This window comes from Geotrypetes seraphini, chromosome 9, assembly GCF_902459505.1.
Source record: "Geotrypetes seraphini chromosome 9, aGeoSer1.1, whole genome shotgun sequence".
Lineage (NCBI taxonomy): Eukaryota > Metazoa > Chordata > Amphibia > Gymnophiona > Dermophiidae > Geotrypetes > Geotrypetes seraphini.
In genome coordinates this window covers 187,352,829-187,366,447 of record NC_047092.1, presented here as the reverse complement: position 1 = coordinate 187,366,447, position 13,619 = coordinate 187,352,829, and the positions used below count along the sequence as shown (strand labels likewise).

At 44.0% G+C, this 13,619-nt stretch overlaps 1 protein-coding gene across 2 annotated transcripts in view; it reads left to right on the top strand.

Moving 5' to 3' along the window:
* The window catches only part of ARMC9 (armadillo repeat containing 9), a 157,457-nt gene that overhangs the window by 1,893 nt on the left and 141,945 nt on the right, over nucleotides 1-13,619 (top strand). For both annotated transcript variants that reach the window (XM_033958175.1, XM_033958174.1), the window contains exons 2-4: nucleotides 958-1,083; nucleotides 4,943-5,113; nucleotides 6,157-6,312. In XM_033958175.1, coding sequence (XP_033814066.1) covers nucleotides 958-1,083; nucleotides 4,943-5,113; nucleotides 6,157-6,312 — 453 coding nt within the window. The remainder of the gene's footprint in view (nucleotides 1-957; nucleotides 1,084-4,942; nucleotides 5,114-6,156; nucleotides 6,313-13,619) is intronic.

The window sequence follows — 13,619 nt, the reverse complement described above, 5'->3', positions numbered from 1 at the left end:
TCCTGGGTTCCAAACTCACTCCAGCCTATCCAACCATCCTGTTTGCAGGGTATTTACCATAAAGTCTGGCCAGTAACATCCAACATGTTCCAAGATAGTGGAGGTCTGTCCAGTACTGGCCTCTGGCCAAGGGAACTCTTTCTCATTAGGAGGTGCACCTGGAGTTTCCAGATGTCCAGATTTACCCAGATCTGGCCTCTTTTTAGATCGGGGCCGTATCTGAAGGGCATGCGTACATGCTTGTGATGTCATCATGTCGCATTCAAGCATGCGCAGATGCCCTCCGGATGTGATCCCAAAGAGACAGGGTGGGGGTGGGCAGGGCCATGCATCCTCTTTTTTTCCTGCAAAAATCTTCAATTAGACCTCTGCTTACTTACTTGTATTTTCTTTGCTGGTCTGGGAACTGGGGTCCAGTATGTGGCAAGATGGATCGGGGTAGGCTGGAGTTAGCTTGGACGGCGACTCCAGCAGTGGGGCACCGTAGTCGATGCCGGGCGACTTCTACGGCCTGTGTCCCGTGTTCGACAATATGGATCAGGAGCAAGAATGCACATTTTTACCATATCCATATAGTCGAGTCCAGGTCTTGTCTAGCTCAGGGGAGAGTGGGAAAAACATCTTATAGTAGAACTTAGCAAGTAAAAAGAATAATTGCCTTGAAAATGAATGTGAATTTTTCAAGAGCTCCCTCTGATCTAGATGAATGAGTCTCAGATGACTGTACGTGGTGGGGGAGATCAAGTGTTCTTCATTAGCTGGTGGGTTCCGATGGAGACCTTTAATATTGGCAGAGTATATAGCAAAATCATTGCTGGTTCTTTTGTGGGGTTTGCAGTAGCTGCTTGGCTTTTGGCCACTTTTAAAGCCTGATGGTACATTTGCCATGTGTTTCCTAGGTGAGAGATGTACCATTTTCACTGCTTCCCCCCCCCCATGTTTCTCTATATTTTGCAGTATTTGAGCTTTGCAGAATTTGAAGAAACACTGAAATGTTTTGCAAAGGAATGCAAACTAAAAGGCAAACCATTGCCCAAAACAGCTGGAGCTTCCCTAAGAGACTCCAAGACATTGATGGCCCAGGTAAGAGGTTCCTGATACAGTTCTTCTGTCCAAGAAAACCGATTGCTTTCCCCACTTTCCAGTGCATGTTTTCAAAGAGAGAGCGACGCTCTGACATTAACTTAGCTGCTAGAGGCAATGTGAGAGAAATCTGAGCGTGCTTTGGATCAATAACAGGGATTGCACCAATTACATTTGTAAATGTTTAATGGTCAGTACGCACTATTAGGGGAATTCTGTAAATGGACACTGCGAAAAATTGGAGCTAAGCTGTGTTCTTGAAAGGGTGCTCAGGCCCTGAGACTGTAATCGCGGCTCCTCCATTTCTGGCGCCCAGAGTCTTTCCTGAATTGCAGCCAGCGGCGCATAGTGACGCCGAAGTCCGATGCCGCCCACTTCCAGGCGTTGGCGTAGCGATACACAGCTGTCCTATGCACCTAGGTGCTGCTCCCGGAGGCTGCTTAGTAGCAACTTTTGTTTTAACAAGGTTTTAATGGCGCACCCAATTATCACTCCACTTCAACCCAATTAGGTTAGGAAGCGGTAGGGCGGCTTTTGTAGAATCCGGCCCTTAGTGACAGTTTCCGTGCCCAACTCTGAGCTCCATATAAAGGCTGGTAATTAGAGAATGACACAGTGGCCGTTCCATGGGTAACCCGCCGAAACAGTGGGGGGGAAAAGTGCTCTCTGCAGGCACGGGGACAAGGCCATCCACCTCCCCGTGGAGCGGTGAATGGCCTTGTTCCCGCAGTTAAGGGAGGGAAGGCGCACGGCCCCCTCCCTACGACCAAATCTATCTCCCTCCCTTCCTCCCTCCCCCTTACCTTCATGGTGCTTTTGTAAAAAACTTACTGAAGCCAGTGAAGCCTGCGTATGTGTGGACAGAAGCTTCTCCTCTGATGCAACTTCCGGTTACATCAGAGGAGAAGCTTCTGCCCACACACACACACGCGACTGCAGGCAGGCAGGCTTTGCCGTCTTCAGTAAGTTTTTTATGAAAGCACTGTAAAGGTAAGGGAGATAGATTTGGCCGTAGGGAGGGAGGGGGCCGCACGCCTTCTCTCCCTTAAGTTTCAATTCTTTACTAACATAAGGGGGAGGGAGGGAGATTCTCGGGCTGCTGAAGGACGGTGAGGTGGTGAGAGGGAAGGGTGGATGCTGCGGGGATGGGGCGGTAAAGGGGATGGCGGGGACGGGGCAGTAAAGGGGATAGCGGGGACAGGGCGGTGAAGGGGACGGTGGTCCGGTGACGGGAACAGATTTTTTTCCCCATGTCATTCTCTACTGGTAATGCCAAAATTCAATCTAAGCACTATTCTGTAAAATGCTTGTATATTTATCATAACACCGGGGGAGAGTGTGGCACAACGGTTAAAGCTACAGTCTCAACCAACGTGACTCCTTGTGACCCTGGACAAGTCACTTAATTTCCCCCATTGCTCCAAGTACATTAGATAGATTGGGAGCCCACCAGGACAGACAGGCAAAAAATGCTTGAGCACCTGAATAAATTGATGTAAACCCTTCTTAGCTCCCTGGGGAGAACAGTATAGAAATCTAAAAAAAAAAGAATGTTTTATAGATGGATGTACAGATGGGCAGTCTCAGCAGAGCAGGAGCAGGGCTCACGTACACTTAATTTATAGACTACTGTAAGTTACATTCATCTGTCGAGCATTTAGATCAGAGCACTTACACTGGAGGAATGTACTTTATCTATTAGGCAGCTGCCTAATGTCCTTTACAGAATTGGCACAGTATAGGGGGTGCCTGTTATAAAATGACCCCCTTCCCTTTCATCCTTCAGATTATTCCAGAAGAGTGGGTGGCCATCGACCGATCTCCTGGAATAGTCTGAAGGACTAAAGTAAAGAAAATGATCAGGTAAGTCCTAATTTCTCCATGGTCCATATGTCCTGGCTCATTGGTCTGTGGAGGGGTCTGGTGACATGAAAGTTTTATGTGGAAACAATGACCAATTGGAGCCTGAAAGAAGAGGTGGTATCAGCATCCTGGAAATTACCCCCCTTCATTGGTAAAACAAGTGGTAAAGGTCCCTCAGTACAAAGGTGAATATTAGAATTCAATCCCAGGATGCTAGACCGATGCTGGTGACAGTGTGGAGATCACGGTGGGATTGTGCAAAGTTAGCGTGTTTCAAATGAGATTGTGCACAGGCCAGTCAGTGCCTGGATGTCACTGTTAGATACGTTTAGTGAGTTACATGGTTTTGGCGGTGAGATTGACCATTGCTCGTTAATTAGGAACCAGCCACTAGGGACAGAGAAAGTGCCTGGTTGTACCACAGTAAAGTGACACGTCAAATGCATAACCCATAATGGAGGGGAAGAGATTTGCAGCTTGTCTGTGTAATAGGAAGCAACTATGGCAAAAGATAGGGGCCCCTCTTCTAAATGAAGGAGAGGGCGTGGCAGCTAGTCTAAGCTTGAATGGTAAAACATCTGCCCACCTGAGAAAGTCATGCGGTTATATTTGTTGTTTTCTTCTGTGATTTATTATACTGCATTGTATGGGTCTGATATGCAAAATAGAAAAGGGAATTAATATGAGCTTCTGGAATATTTCTTTTTAAATTAAAGTTTATTAACTGGTTGAGATTCAGCGGAAATGTCTTCTGGGGTACACATAATGGCAACTCCGATCCCCCCTCCCTCTCTCGAAGCAACAACTCAACTCGGCCCAATCCTACGCTTCCGCCCCTCTGGTGGTCTAGGGGGAATGTGGGGATGTTGACTATAGTAAATGATACACCTCATAGAAGTGTTATAAATTCGAATCGTGATATGAGGTGTATCATTTACTATAGCCAACATCTTTCAAGAATTTGAATATATTGAATAAGGCTCCTGAGGCAGGCCAAACTGGCCGAAACATATGCATGTCGAGCCACCACACAGATTTTTTATGACTGTTGAATAAACTGTGCACCAACACCTTTCGTATCTCCACTGTGGTTTGTTTCATCTTTCTTGGATTGTGGAGAACCTTCTCCTGGTTTTTCTGCCAACTCCTTCCTGCCACGACCTTGTGGTACTTCCTCATGGTCTGCGCTGATATTCAGTGGCACTGTGGTGAAATGCCGTTGAATTTATTAATTGCCTTTAAGAAGAGATTCATCTAAATTGCTTTGAACATTGGGCTTTAAGGCCTGGATTTTCTAAATGGTGCTGAGGTGCCCAAGCTCGGTGAAAAACACCATTTAAACACCATTTTTAACTGATTTTCGAGGCACCTACTGGCCAGAATCAGGTTTCCGTAGGTGTTTTATGGCTCGGTTAGGCGCTATTCACATCAAAGGTAGGTGCTGGAAAACCCTGACCTGCATTTCTGGCGCTTACCTTTGCTGGAGGCGCAGTTCTCTAACTGGCACCAAAACGTGATTGAGACATGACATGTGGCTGCTTTTAAGGCAGCCACTGAAAATGGTGCCCTTAGAAAATCTGGCCCTGAACTGCCATGGATACATGTTTCTAATCTTAGAATTTGTGATGTACCAGTGGTGCTTCTCTTTGTTAATTTCATTCCAATAAAAAAAGTTTAAAGGAGGGGAGGAGAATAATACACTTGCCAGACTGGATGAGGCCATCTGCCTGTATACAATGGTTTCCAGCAGTGAGTTCTTTCAGGACATGGGTGAAAAGTGGGTGCTCATAGAACTGGCCGACTGCTGCTATACTGTGCCACCATTTAACACTCAGATTTTGGGGAGCCATAAAACCTGGGGTGATGTCTCAAATAGTCTGTGATTGGTTTCTTTGACTCCCTGTGTGAGACCAGTACAGGATTCCTAGTGGTCCTGACTGAGGTTGAGGAGAAAGTTAAGGGTTTTGATGACTTTTTTCTCGTCTTTCTCCCACAGAAGGATCTGGTCATGGCTTTTGAAGCTGGAGACCGGAAAGTGTTCTTTGAGCTATGGGAAGAACATGTTTCTCCAGGCATCCGAGATAATGAGTCAGTTGCCCAAAAGTTGGAGTTTTATCTCAACATCCATTTTGCAATTTTCCCGTGGAAGCACTCAGTAGGAAAGCTGGTAAGTTTGCATTTCTCTTTTAACTCAGTGTTTTGGGTGGAATTGCTCTGTACGAACGCCTTCTGTGGTTGTGAGAGACCCAGCATGTAACAGGGCTCTAGGGTCCAGCTATTCCCAGTTTCTCCCTTTAACGTTCCCTTTGAGTCTGGTTCCAGCATGATGACATGATTGTGTTGTGATCATAAGTGTGAATCTGTATTGATGTGTGTGCTCCACTGAATCTATAAGAGATTTGTGGGCAGGGGATAACTGTTATATGTCATTACTTTTCATCACTTTAAGAATATAAGTACCAAGTACCTGGCAGAAACCCAAACAGTAGCAACATTCCGGAGCTGAGATTGTGATGTCATAGTGCCTCATTCCACCAATGCCTAAGAGCCAACCTCATCAGTGATGTCACAATGGCTCGATTATCCTTTACTTGGCTCACATAAGAACATAAAGAGTTGCCATACAGGGACAGATGGAAGGCCCATCAAGCCCAGTATCCTGTTTCCAACAGTGGCAAACCCAGGTCCCAAGTACCTGGCAAGATTCCAAGTAGTGAAACAGATTTTTTGCTACTTATCCTAAGAATAAGCAGTGGATTTCCCCAAGTCCATCTCATTAATGGCCTATGGACTTTCATAAAATATAAACCAACTGAAGTAATTTTGGAAAAGAAGTGCAGCTCAGCACAAGATCAGCAGAGGGCCAGTGAGTGGAGATGAAACCTTCCTTTCCGTTAACCCTCTCCTGTGGCTTGTATGTGATTTGTTTCTCTCTCCTTTCTTTTCCTCATAACTGGCCTGAATCTGGATTGTGTTTGGCATCTCTGCTCATGAGTGACAATAAGGCTCATTTTTCTCTCTTCATACTTTGATAGGAAGGAGCCACACTGCTGACAGTCACAAGGAGGCACTAGAGGATTCCCTTTCTAGTGCACTGACAAGCTTTCTCACGTCTCCTTGATGTTGTTAGGGAAGCTCTTGAATTTGCAGAGTTCTGCTCTTGGCTTCCATGAAATTGATCTTGATAAAAGCTCTTTCTCTCTTTCTTAGGACAAAGCGGACTTTGATGACCGAATCTCTCACTTTAAAACCTATCTGGAGACCAGTGGAGCAGCTCTGAGCCAGACCACAGAATTTCTCCCCTTTTATGCCTTGCCTTTTGTTCCCAACCCTAGGGTGCATCCCTCATTTAAAGAGCTCTTTCAGGTAAAGACCTTCGTTTAGCGCCTCTGGGAGTTTCTATTGTTCCTTAGTCCATCTTTTTCCTTTGCACACTATCCTTCAGGTTAGCTGAGCTTGTAAGATCCTTAGGATCCCTTCTATTTTCAACCAAAATAATGCAAGCAAACACCAGCACCAGCCCTTGTGGTGTCATGGGTTTTTTTTCCCCTCCAGACAAGTCCAGATGCATAGATTCATACTAGAGAGTTGCATGGGGACAGAAATCTCACCCATCCCCGCCTGTCCCCGTCAGGATCCTCTCTGTCCCCACCCGTCCCCGTCAGGATCCTCTCCATCCCCACCCGTCCCCGTCAGGATCCTCTCCGTCCCCACCCATCCCCGGAAGGAATTACCGGTACCTCCATCCCTGCCCGTCCCCATAAAAAGCAGCAATTACTTCTGACAGGATCATCAATTCCACAGTTTCTTTTGTGTTTGCGCTGCTGTTTTCCTTGTGGAATCTCTTTGGTGGAACCCTTTTTTTGTTTTCTGTTCAGGTAATTAACTTATAAACTCCCTCTTTTACTAAGGCTGACGTATCCATTATATTATATGGACGAACCCTGCTTCTAAAGCCTTCCATCCCCGTGGGAATCCCGTTAGCCAAAGGGGGGTCCCCGTGGGCCAGAGGGGGGTCCCCATGGGAGTCCCGTGGGTTAGGGGGGATCCTGTGGGAAGGATTCCTGCGATCCCCGTTCCTATGCAGACCTCTAATTCATACTCTCCTGCCAGCAAATGGAGACTGAAAATCACTGATTGATGTCACCCTGTGTAGGGTCCAGTGCAATCCACAGTCATTCGTATTTCTCAGTCTCCAACATATTATATGTGAGGTAGGCCTGTGCAGAGGTTAATGGACTGTGACACACTGGCCACTACTGGAAAAAAGATTCAAGTGGGAATGCATGCTGCTATTTTGAACACTAAAGTTAGGTGTCAATTATGTTTAAATTCAAGTTAAGTTGAGATTAATCATCTATATTTATTGAAGCGGGAGTTTTTTGTGCCTAGGATTATAAAGAGCCCTGAAAGTAGTGCCAATTTCAGCGTTTGAGGTTTGAACTCCCATTTGGCACAAGACAATGTAAGATTAGTTGTCTTTTACACTTTTTTGGCTATAAAACTTCCAAGTTTTATTTATTTAAAACATTTCTGCTTTTAGCCAAAGCGGCTCACAATTCAACATACATCAGTTTAATATCTGGGCAGCTTACAGTCTGAAAGGAGGGGGGAGTGCAGAGTATAATAAACAGACCGTGGGGGAGAGAGGAAGAACTATAATATTTGATAAGATAATATAAGAAAGTGCCTGCCGCCAGTCTGCTGCTGAGCCTTGTGCACCTGCGCATTCTCAAGGCCTTCTGGATCTCATCCTCACTGAGATTCTCATGAGACTCGAGATCTCATGAGAATCTCGGAGAGGGTGAGATCCAGAAGGCCTGAGCATGCGCAAATGCACAAGGCTCAGCAGCAGACTGGTGGCAGGCACTTTCTTATATTATCTTATCAAATACTAGTCTTATAGCCCGTTACATTAACGGGTGCTAGAATATATGTGTGTGTGTCTCTCTTTATTTCTTTTTTTCTCTCTCTCTCAGACGCTTTCTTTCTTTCTGTCTTTCTTTTTCCTTGGCTGTCCATCACCACCCCTTGCCTGCTCCCCCTGTCCATTCTCCCTTCCTTTTACCTCCCCTGTGTCCACCACCACCCCTTCACAGCTCTCCTTATGCAGCAGCAGCCCTTCTCCCTTTGTTTTACCTCCCCCCTGTCCAGCAGCACCTTTCCCTCCCCCATACCAGTTCCCTGTGCACCTGCCCCTGTGTCTTTCTTCTTGTCTTTCTGTCTCCCTTCCTCCCTCTGTCTGTGTGTCCAAAGCAGCATTCCCTTCCCCTCCATTTCCCTCCCCCCACACCAGTTCCCTGTGCACCTGCCCCTGTGTCTTTCTTCTTGTCTTTCTGTCCAAAGCAGCATTCCCTCCCCCTCCATTTCCCTCCCCCCACACCAGTTCCCTGTGCACCTGCCCCAATGTCTTTCTTCTTGTCTTTCTGTCTCCCTTCCTCCCTCTGTCTTTCTGTCCAAAGCAGCATTCCCTCCCCCTCCATTTCCCTCCCCCCACACCAGTTCCCTGTGCACCTGCCCCTGTGTCTTTCTTCTTGTCTTTCTGTCTCCCTTCCTCCCTCTGTCTGTGTGTCCAAAGCAGCATTCCCTCCCCCTCCATTTCCCTCCCCCCACACCAGTTCCCTGTGCACCTGCCCCTGTGTCTTTCTGTCTCCCTTCCTCCCTCTGTCTGTCTGTCCAAAGCAACATTCCCTCCCCCTTCCATTTCCCTCCCCCCCACACCAATTCCCTGTGCAGCAGCATTATTGTTTTCTCTACCCCCTATCCCTTCCCACAGTAGCGACTACAAATGCGGGCCCGAGTCCTTTGGCGGCCCCCCCTTCCCTTCCCTTCCCGCGGGTCCGACTACACATGGCGATTCAAGCAGCGTGTCCAGCAGTCTTCACACGCTGCTTCGGGTCCTTCTACTGGCCTGATTTACTCTGGCACGTCCGGAGAAAATCAGGGCAGTAGAAGGGCCCGAAGCAGCGTGTGAAGACTACTGGATACGCTGCTGAAATCGCCAGTTGGGGCCGCGGTAAGGGAAGGGGGGGGGCGGCAAAGGACTTGGTTGCCGGGCAGCGGAAATCTTCTTCTACCTTGCCTCTCCTCCACCGTCGGGAGTCAGTGGCAGGAGCTTTAACGGCTGGTGGTTCCGCGTTGAAAGAATCCCGCGCCTCTTTGAAAACTGTCACGCCGCTGGAGGCGCGAGGTGACGGAGAGGGCAGGGTGTGAGCCGTGCAAGCGCACTTCCTAGCTACAGCTCACAGAAAACGGACGCATGCTTAGGAAGTGCGCATGCGCGGCTTACCATTTTATTATATTAGATTATAGTTCTCCCTCCCTCTCCCCACAGTCTGTTTATTATACTCTGCACTCCCCCCTTCCCGCGGTCGGGTCGGGTCGGGTTGGGGCTCGCAAATCGAGTCAATGCTCGGTTTGCGAGTTACAGTTTGCTCAAGTGATTTGCTCGTCTTGCAAAACGCTCGCAAACCTGGTTACTCGTAAACCGAGGTTTGACTGTAATTGTAAATATTGAAGAACTAAGGCCAGTACTGGGCAGACATGAACGGTCTGTGTCTGTATATGGCCATTTGGTTGTGGATGGGCTGCATGGCTGGGATGGTGTAGATGGGCTGCAGTGAGCTTTCAGCATCAGTAGTTGGAACCTAAGCACAGTACTGGGCAGAACTTTGAATTCTTGCCCAGAAATTGCTAAGAAGAAGAAGAAAAAAAAAAAAAAAAAAATTGAATCAGGTTGGGTAGACTGGATGGACCATTCGGGTCTTTATTTGCCGTCATCTACTATGTTACTATGTTACTGAAGATGGGCAGAATGGATGGACCATTCGGGTCTTTATCTGCCATCATCTACTATGTTACTATGCTTTTTTAAATTTTTTTTAAATTCTTTATTCATTTTCACTTCAATTAACAAGTATACAATATGATATCTTATACTATACAAAATCACTTGTACATTCTTAACCATAAATCTTAAATACTTTAAATTATCCCCCCCCAATCCCATCCTCCCAGCCCTCCCTATATCAATAATATTCATTCATATATGTTTTATATCCCTTCTTATTATAAAATTTCAAGTATTTAAAGGTGTCTAATCATTTGAATATTCAATCAATGGCCCCCATATCTTTCTAAACCTATCATAATTCCCATTCTGTAAAGCAAAAACTCTTTCCATCTTATACATATAACATACTGAACTCCAATGTTACTATGCTTAGCTATTGAACACTGGCTGAGTCTGCACAGTTCCATGGAAAGCACAGCTCATTAGTGCTCTCTATTTCCACCTGCTGGCAGATTGGCATAACTCATTAGTCTGGACTGATCATTTGGGATTAAAGGAAAGAAAATAATCAGCTAAGAGCTCATTTTTATGCAGCTCTTGTTCTCCACCTTTGTCAACTCCCCTCCCTCCTGCAGATTGGATGGGCTGTGTTTGAGAGCAGCACATGCAGTGAATACTTTGAATGTCTAGGTATGAATCTTGTATTATAAAATGGCATTCTTTTTTTTTTTTTTTTGAATGTTTTTGGGTTTTGTTTTTTTTAAAATTCTTTATTCATTTTACATTTTACATCAAGTGTACAGCAATTATCAAACAATTAAAATACAACATCACTTGAAATTCTGCAACAACATACAACAAGAGGAATTAACCCTTGTCCCCACCCAAATCATATAATCATACATATATTATTATTGAAAAACCCAGCCCCCCTCCCCCTCATCCATATGTAAAAATAAAAATTGGGAAAAGTGTAAATTATTCATTATAATAATTTAATAATGGCCCCCACACATCCTTAAATTTATTATAACCTTTTTGAACTGCCAACGCTCTTTCCATTTTGTACACGACATACTGAATTCCACCAAAAACAATAATTCAGTCTTTACAATCCTTCCAATTATACGTTATTTGTTGAATGGCAACTCCTGTCAATATAATCAAAAGCTTGTTATTATTAGCAGATATTTGAGATTTAGCTCTCATAGACACGCCAAATAAAATTGTGTCGTATGACAATGCTACATAATTTTCTAATAAACAATTTATTTGATCCCAAATAGACATCCAAAAAGCTTTAATGAATGGACAATAAAACAATAGATGATCTAAAGTTCCGGCAACGAGGTGACAATGCCAACATCTATTAGACTTAGAGCAATCCAATTTTTGTAAACGAACAGGAGTCCAGAGTGCTCTATGCAACAGGAAAAACCATGTTTGCCTCATAGAATTAGACATTGTATACTTCATCCTCCAGGACCAAATACATGGCTACTGAGATGCATTAATTTGATGCTTCATCTCAATGCTCCAAATAAGTCCAGTCTTTTGTTTCTTATTCGAATAGCCAGAAAATAATTTATACCACTGCGCGGCTTGATGACCCAAAAAGTCTGCCTGAAAGCATAGGAAGTCTAAACTAAATTGATTATTAAGAGATTTCCATTCAGGGAACCTTGCCTGAATAGCCTGCTTCAATTGCAACCATTTATAACTTTGTTTTTTTATCAAGGCCAAATTTAAGTTGCAACTGTGAAAAATCTAACAGTTTACCATTAGATATAACATCATTTAAGGTTCGTATACCTACTTTAATCCAATCCTTCCAGACAATCTTAAAACCGCCTGGAGTTTAGCCAAATATTTTGGTATGTAGACTTTTGAATTGGAAGAGGTGTTAAATTATTAATATATCTTAAAGTTTTCCATGTATCCATTAATATTCTATTGTTTTTACGTATCCTAGGTATTTTAATACTAAGAAGATGACGAAACCTAATAGGAAACATGAGTTGCCACTCTAACCCTAACCAATCGGGTAGCTTTTCCATAAGTTCTGGGAGGACCCAATACTTACCTTTGCGCAAAATATAAGATTGATGGTACCTATAGAAATTTGGAAAATTTACCCCACCCTCCGCAATTGGCTTTTGTAAGGACACTAAAGCAATTCTTACTCTTTTACCCAGCCAAATAAATTTAGACAAAATACTGTTTAACTTTTTATAGAAAGACCCCTGAAAAAAAACTGGTATCAAACCCATTTGGTAACAAACAACAGGCAGTATCATCATCTTAACAGTTTGGACTCTTCCCCACCAAGACAGATGCAACGGATTCCATTGTTCACATAATTCTGTTACTTTTTGCAATAAAGTTTTTTCATTCACTTTCATTGTCTATTCAAATGTGTTTTTTATCCAAATACCAAAATATTTTATTCCTTCCTCCTTCCAAATAAAAGGAAATGAGTCAAATAAACCTTTTATACAATGCACATTTAAAGGAAGAATTTCTGACTTATTCCAATTTATTTTATATCCTGAAAATTTCCCAAATTTCTCAATCAAATCAAGCAAACATGGAATGGTTGTTTCAGGATTCCTCAAATGAAGCAGTATATCATCTGCATAAACAAATACCTTATATTCTTTTCCAGAACATGGAATACCCTGTATCCCCTTTACCTGTTGAATAGCTAATAACAAGAGTTCAAGTACTATATCAAAAAGCAAAGGTCTTGAGACAAAGGACAACCTTGTATAACCCCCCTTTGCAATTTAAAAGAATCTGAAAAATTATTATTAATATATAACCTAGCAACAGGTGAGCTATACAACGCTTGAACCCATACCGAACCATTCCATAGCCTGATACATAAAGGTCCACTCTACCCGATCAAAAGCCTTTTCCGCATCCAAGGACACAGAAAAGGCCGGGTCATTTAAGTCCTTTGTTAAATATAACATATGAAGAGCCAACCCGGTATTATTGGAAGAGTGTCTCTGAGCAACAAAACCCGTTGGTGCATACCAATTATATAAAGAAGAGCCTTTGCCATACGTAAGGCTAAAAGTTTAGCCAATAATTTCCCATCTTCATTAATTAAAGAAATAGGCCTAATCTAATCTAATCTAAACCTTAGGTTTGTATACCGCATCATCTCTACATTCGTAAAGCTCGACACGGTTAACAAGAGTTAAGGTAGAAAGGAACTCCAGTGGAAGGAAGAGGCAAAATGAAGAGAAAATTTAGAGGACTGGATTAACCAGAGAGGGAGGAGGAGTTACATTTTTGAGAATAACCAGGTTTTCAGATGTTTACGGAAGAGTTGGAGGGAGCTCAGATTCCTAAGAGGGGAGGTAAGGTTGTTCCAGAGCTGAGTGATTCTGAAAGGGAGGGAAGAACCTGGTTTTCCTACAAGGGAAACGCCTTTTAGAGAGGGAAAGGAAAGTTTCAGTTTTTGGGTGGATCTGGCAGAATTGGGATTAGAGGAGTTCCAAGAAAGAGGAATGAAGGGAGGGAGGATACCGTGTAGGATCTTGAAAGTGAGGCAGGCACATTTGAAGTGGACTCTGGAGATTATCGGAAGCCAGTGGAGCTTGGACAAAAGCGGTGAGACGTGGTCGAATTTGCTTTTTGCGAAGATAAGCTTAGCAGCGGTATTCTGAATCCGTTGGAGTCTTTGAAGGTTTTTCTTTGTTAGGCTAAGGTAGATAGAGTTGCAGTAGTCCAATCTGGAAAGGATGGTGGATTGGACAAGGACGGCTAAGTGTTTTTGATGGAAACAGGATCTCACTTTTCTCAGCATGTGAAGGCTGAAGAAACATTTTTTTACTAGGGAGTTGAGGTGATCGTTGAAGGAAAGTGTAGA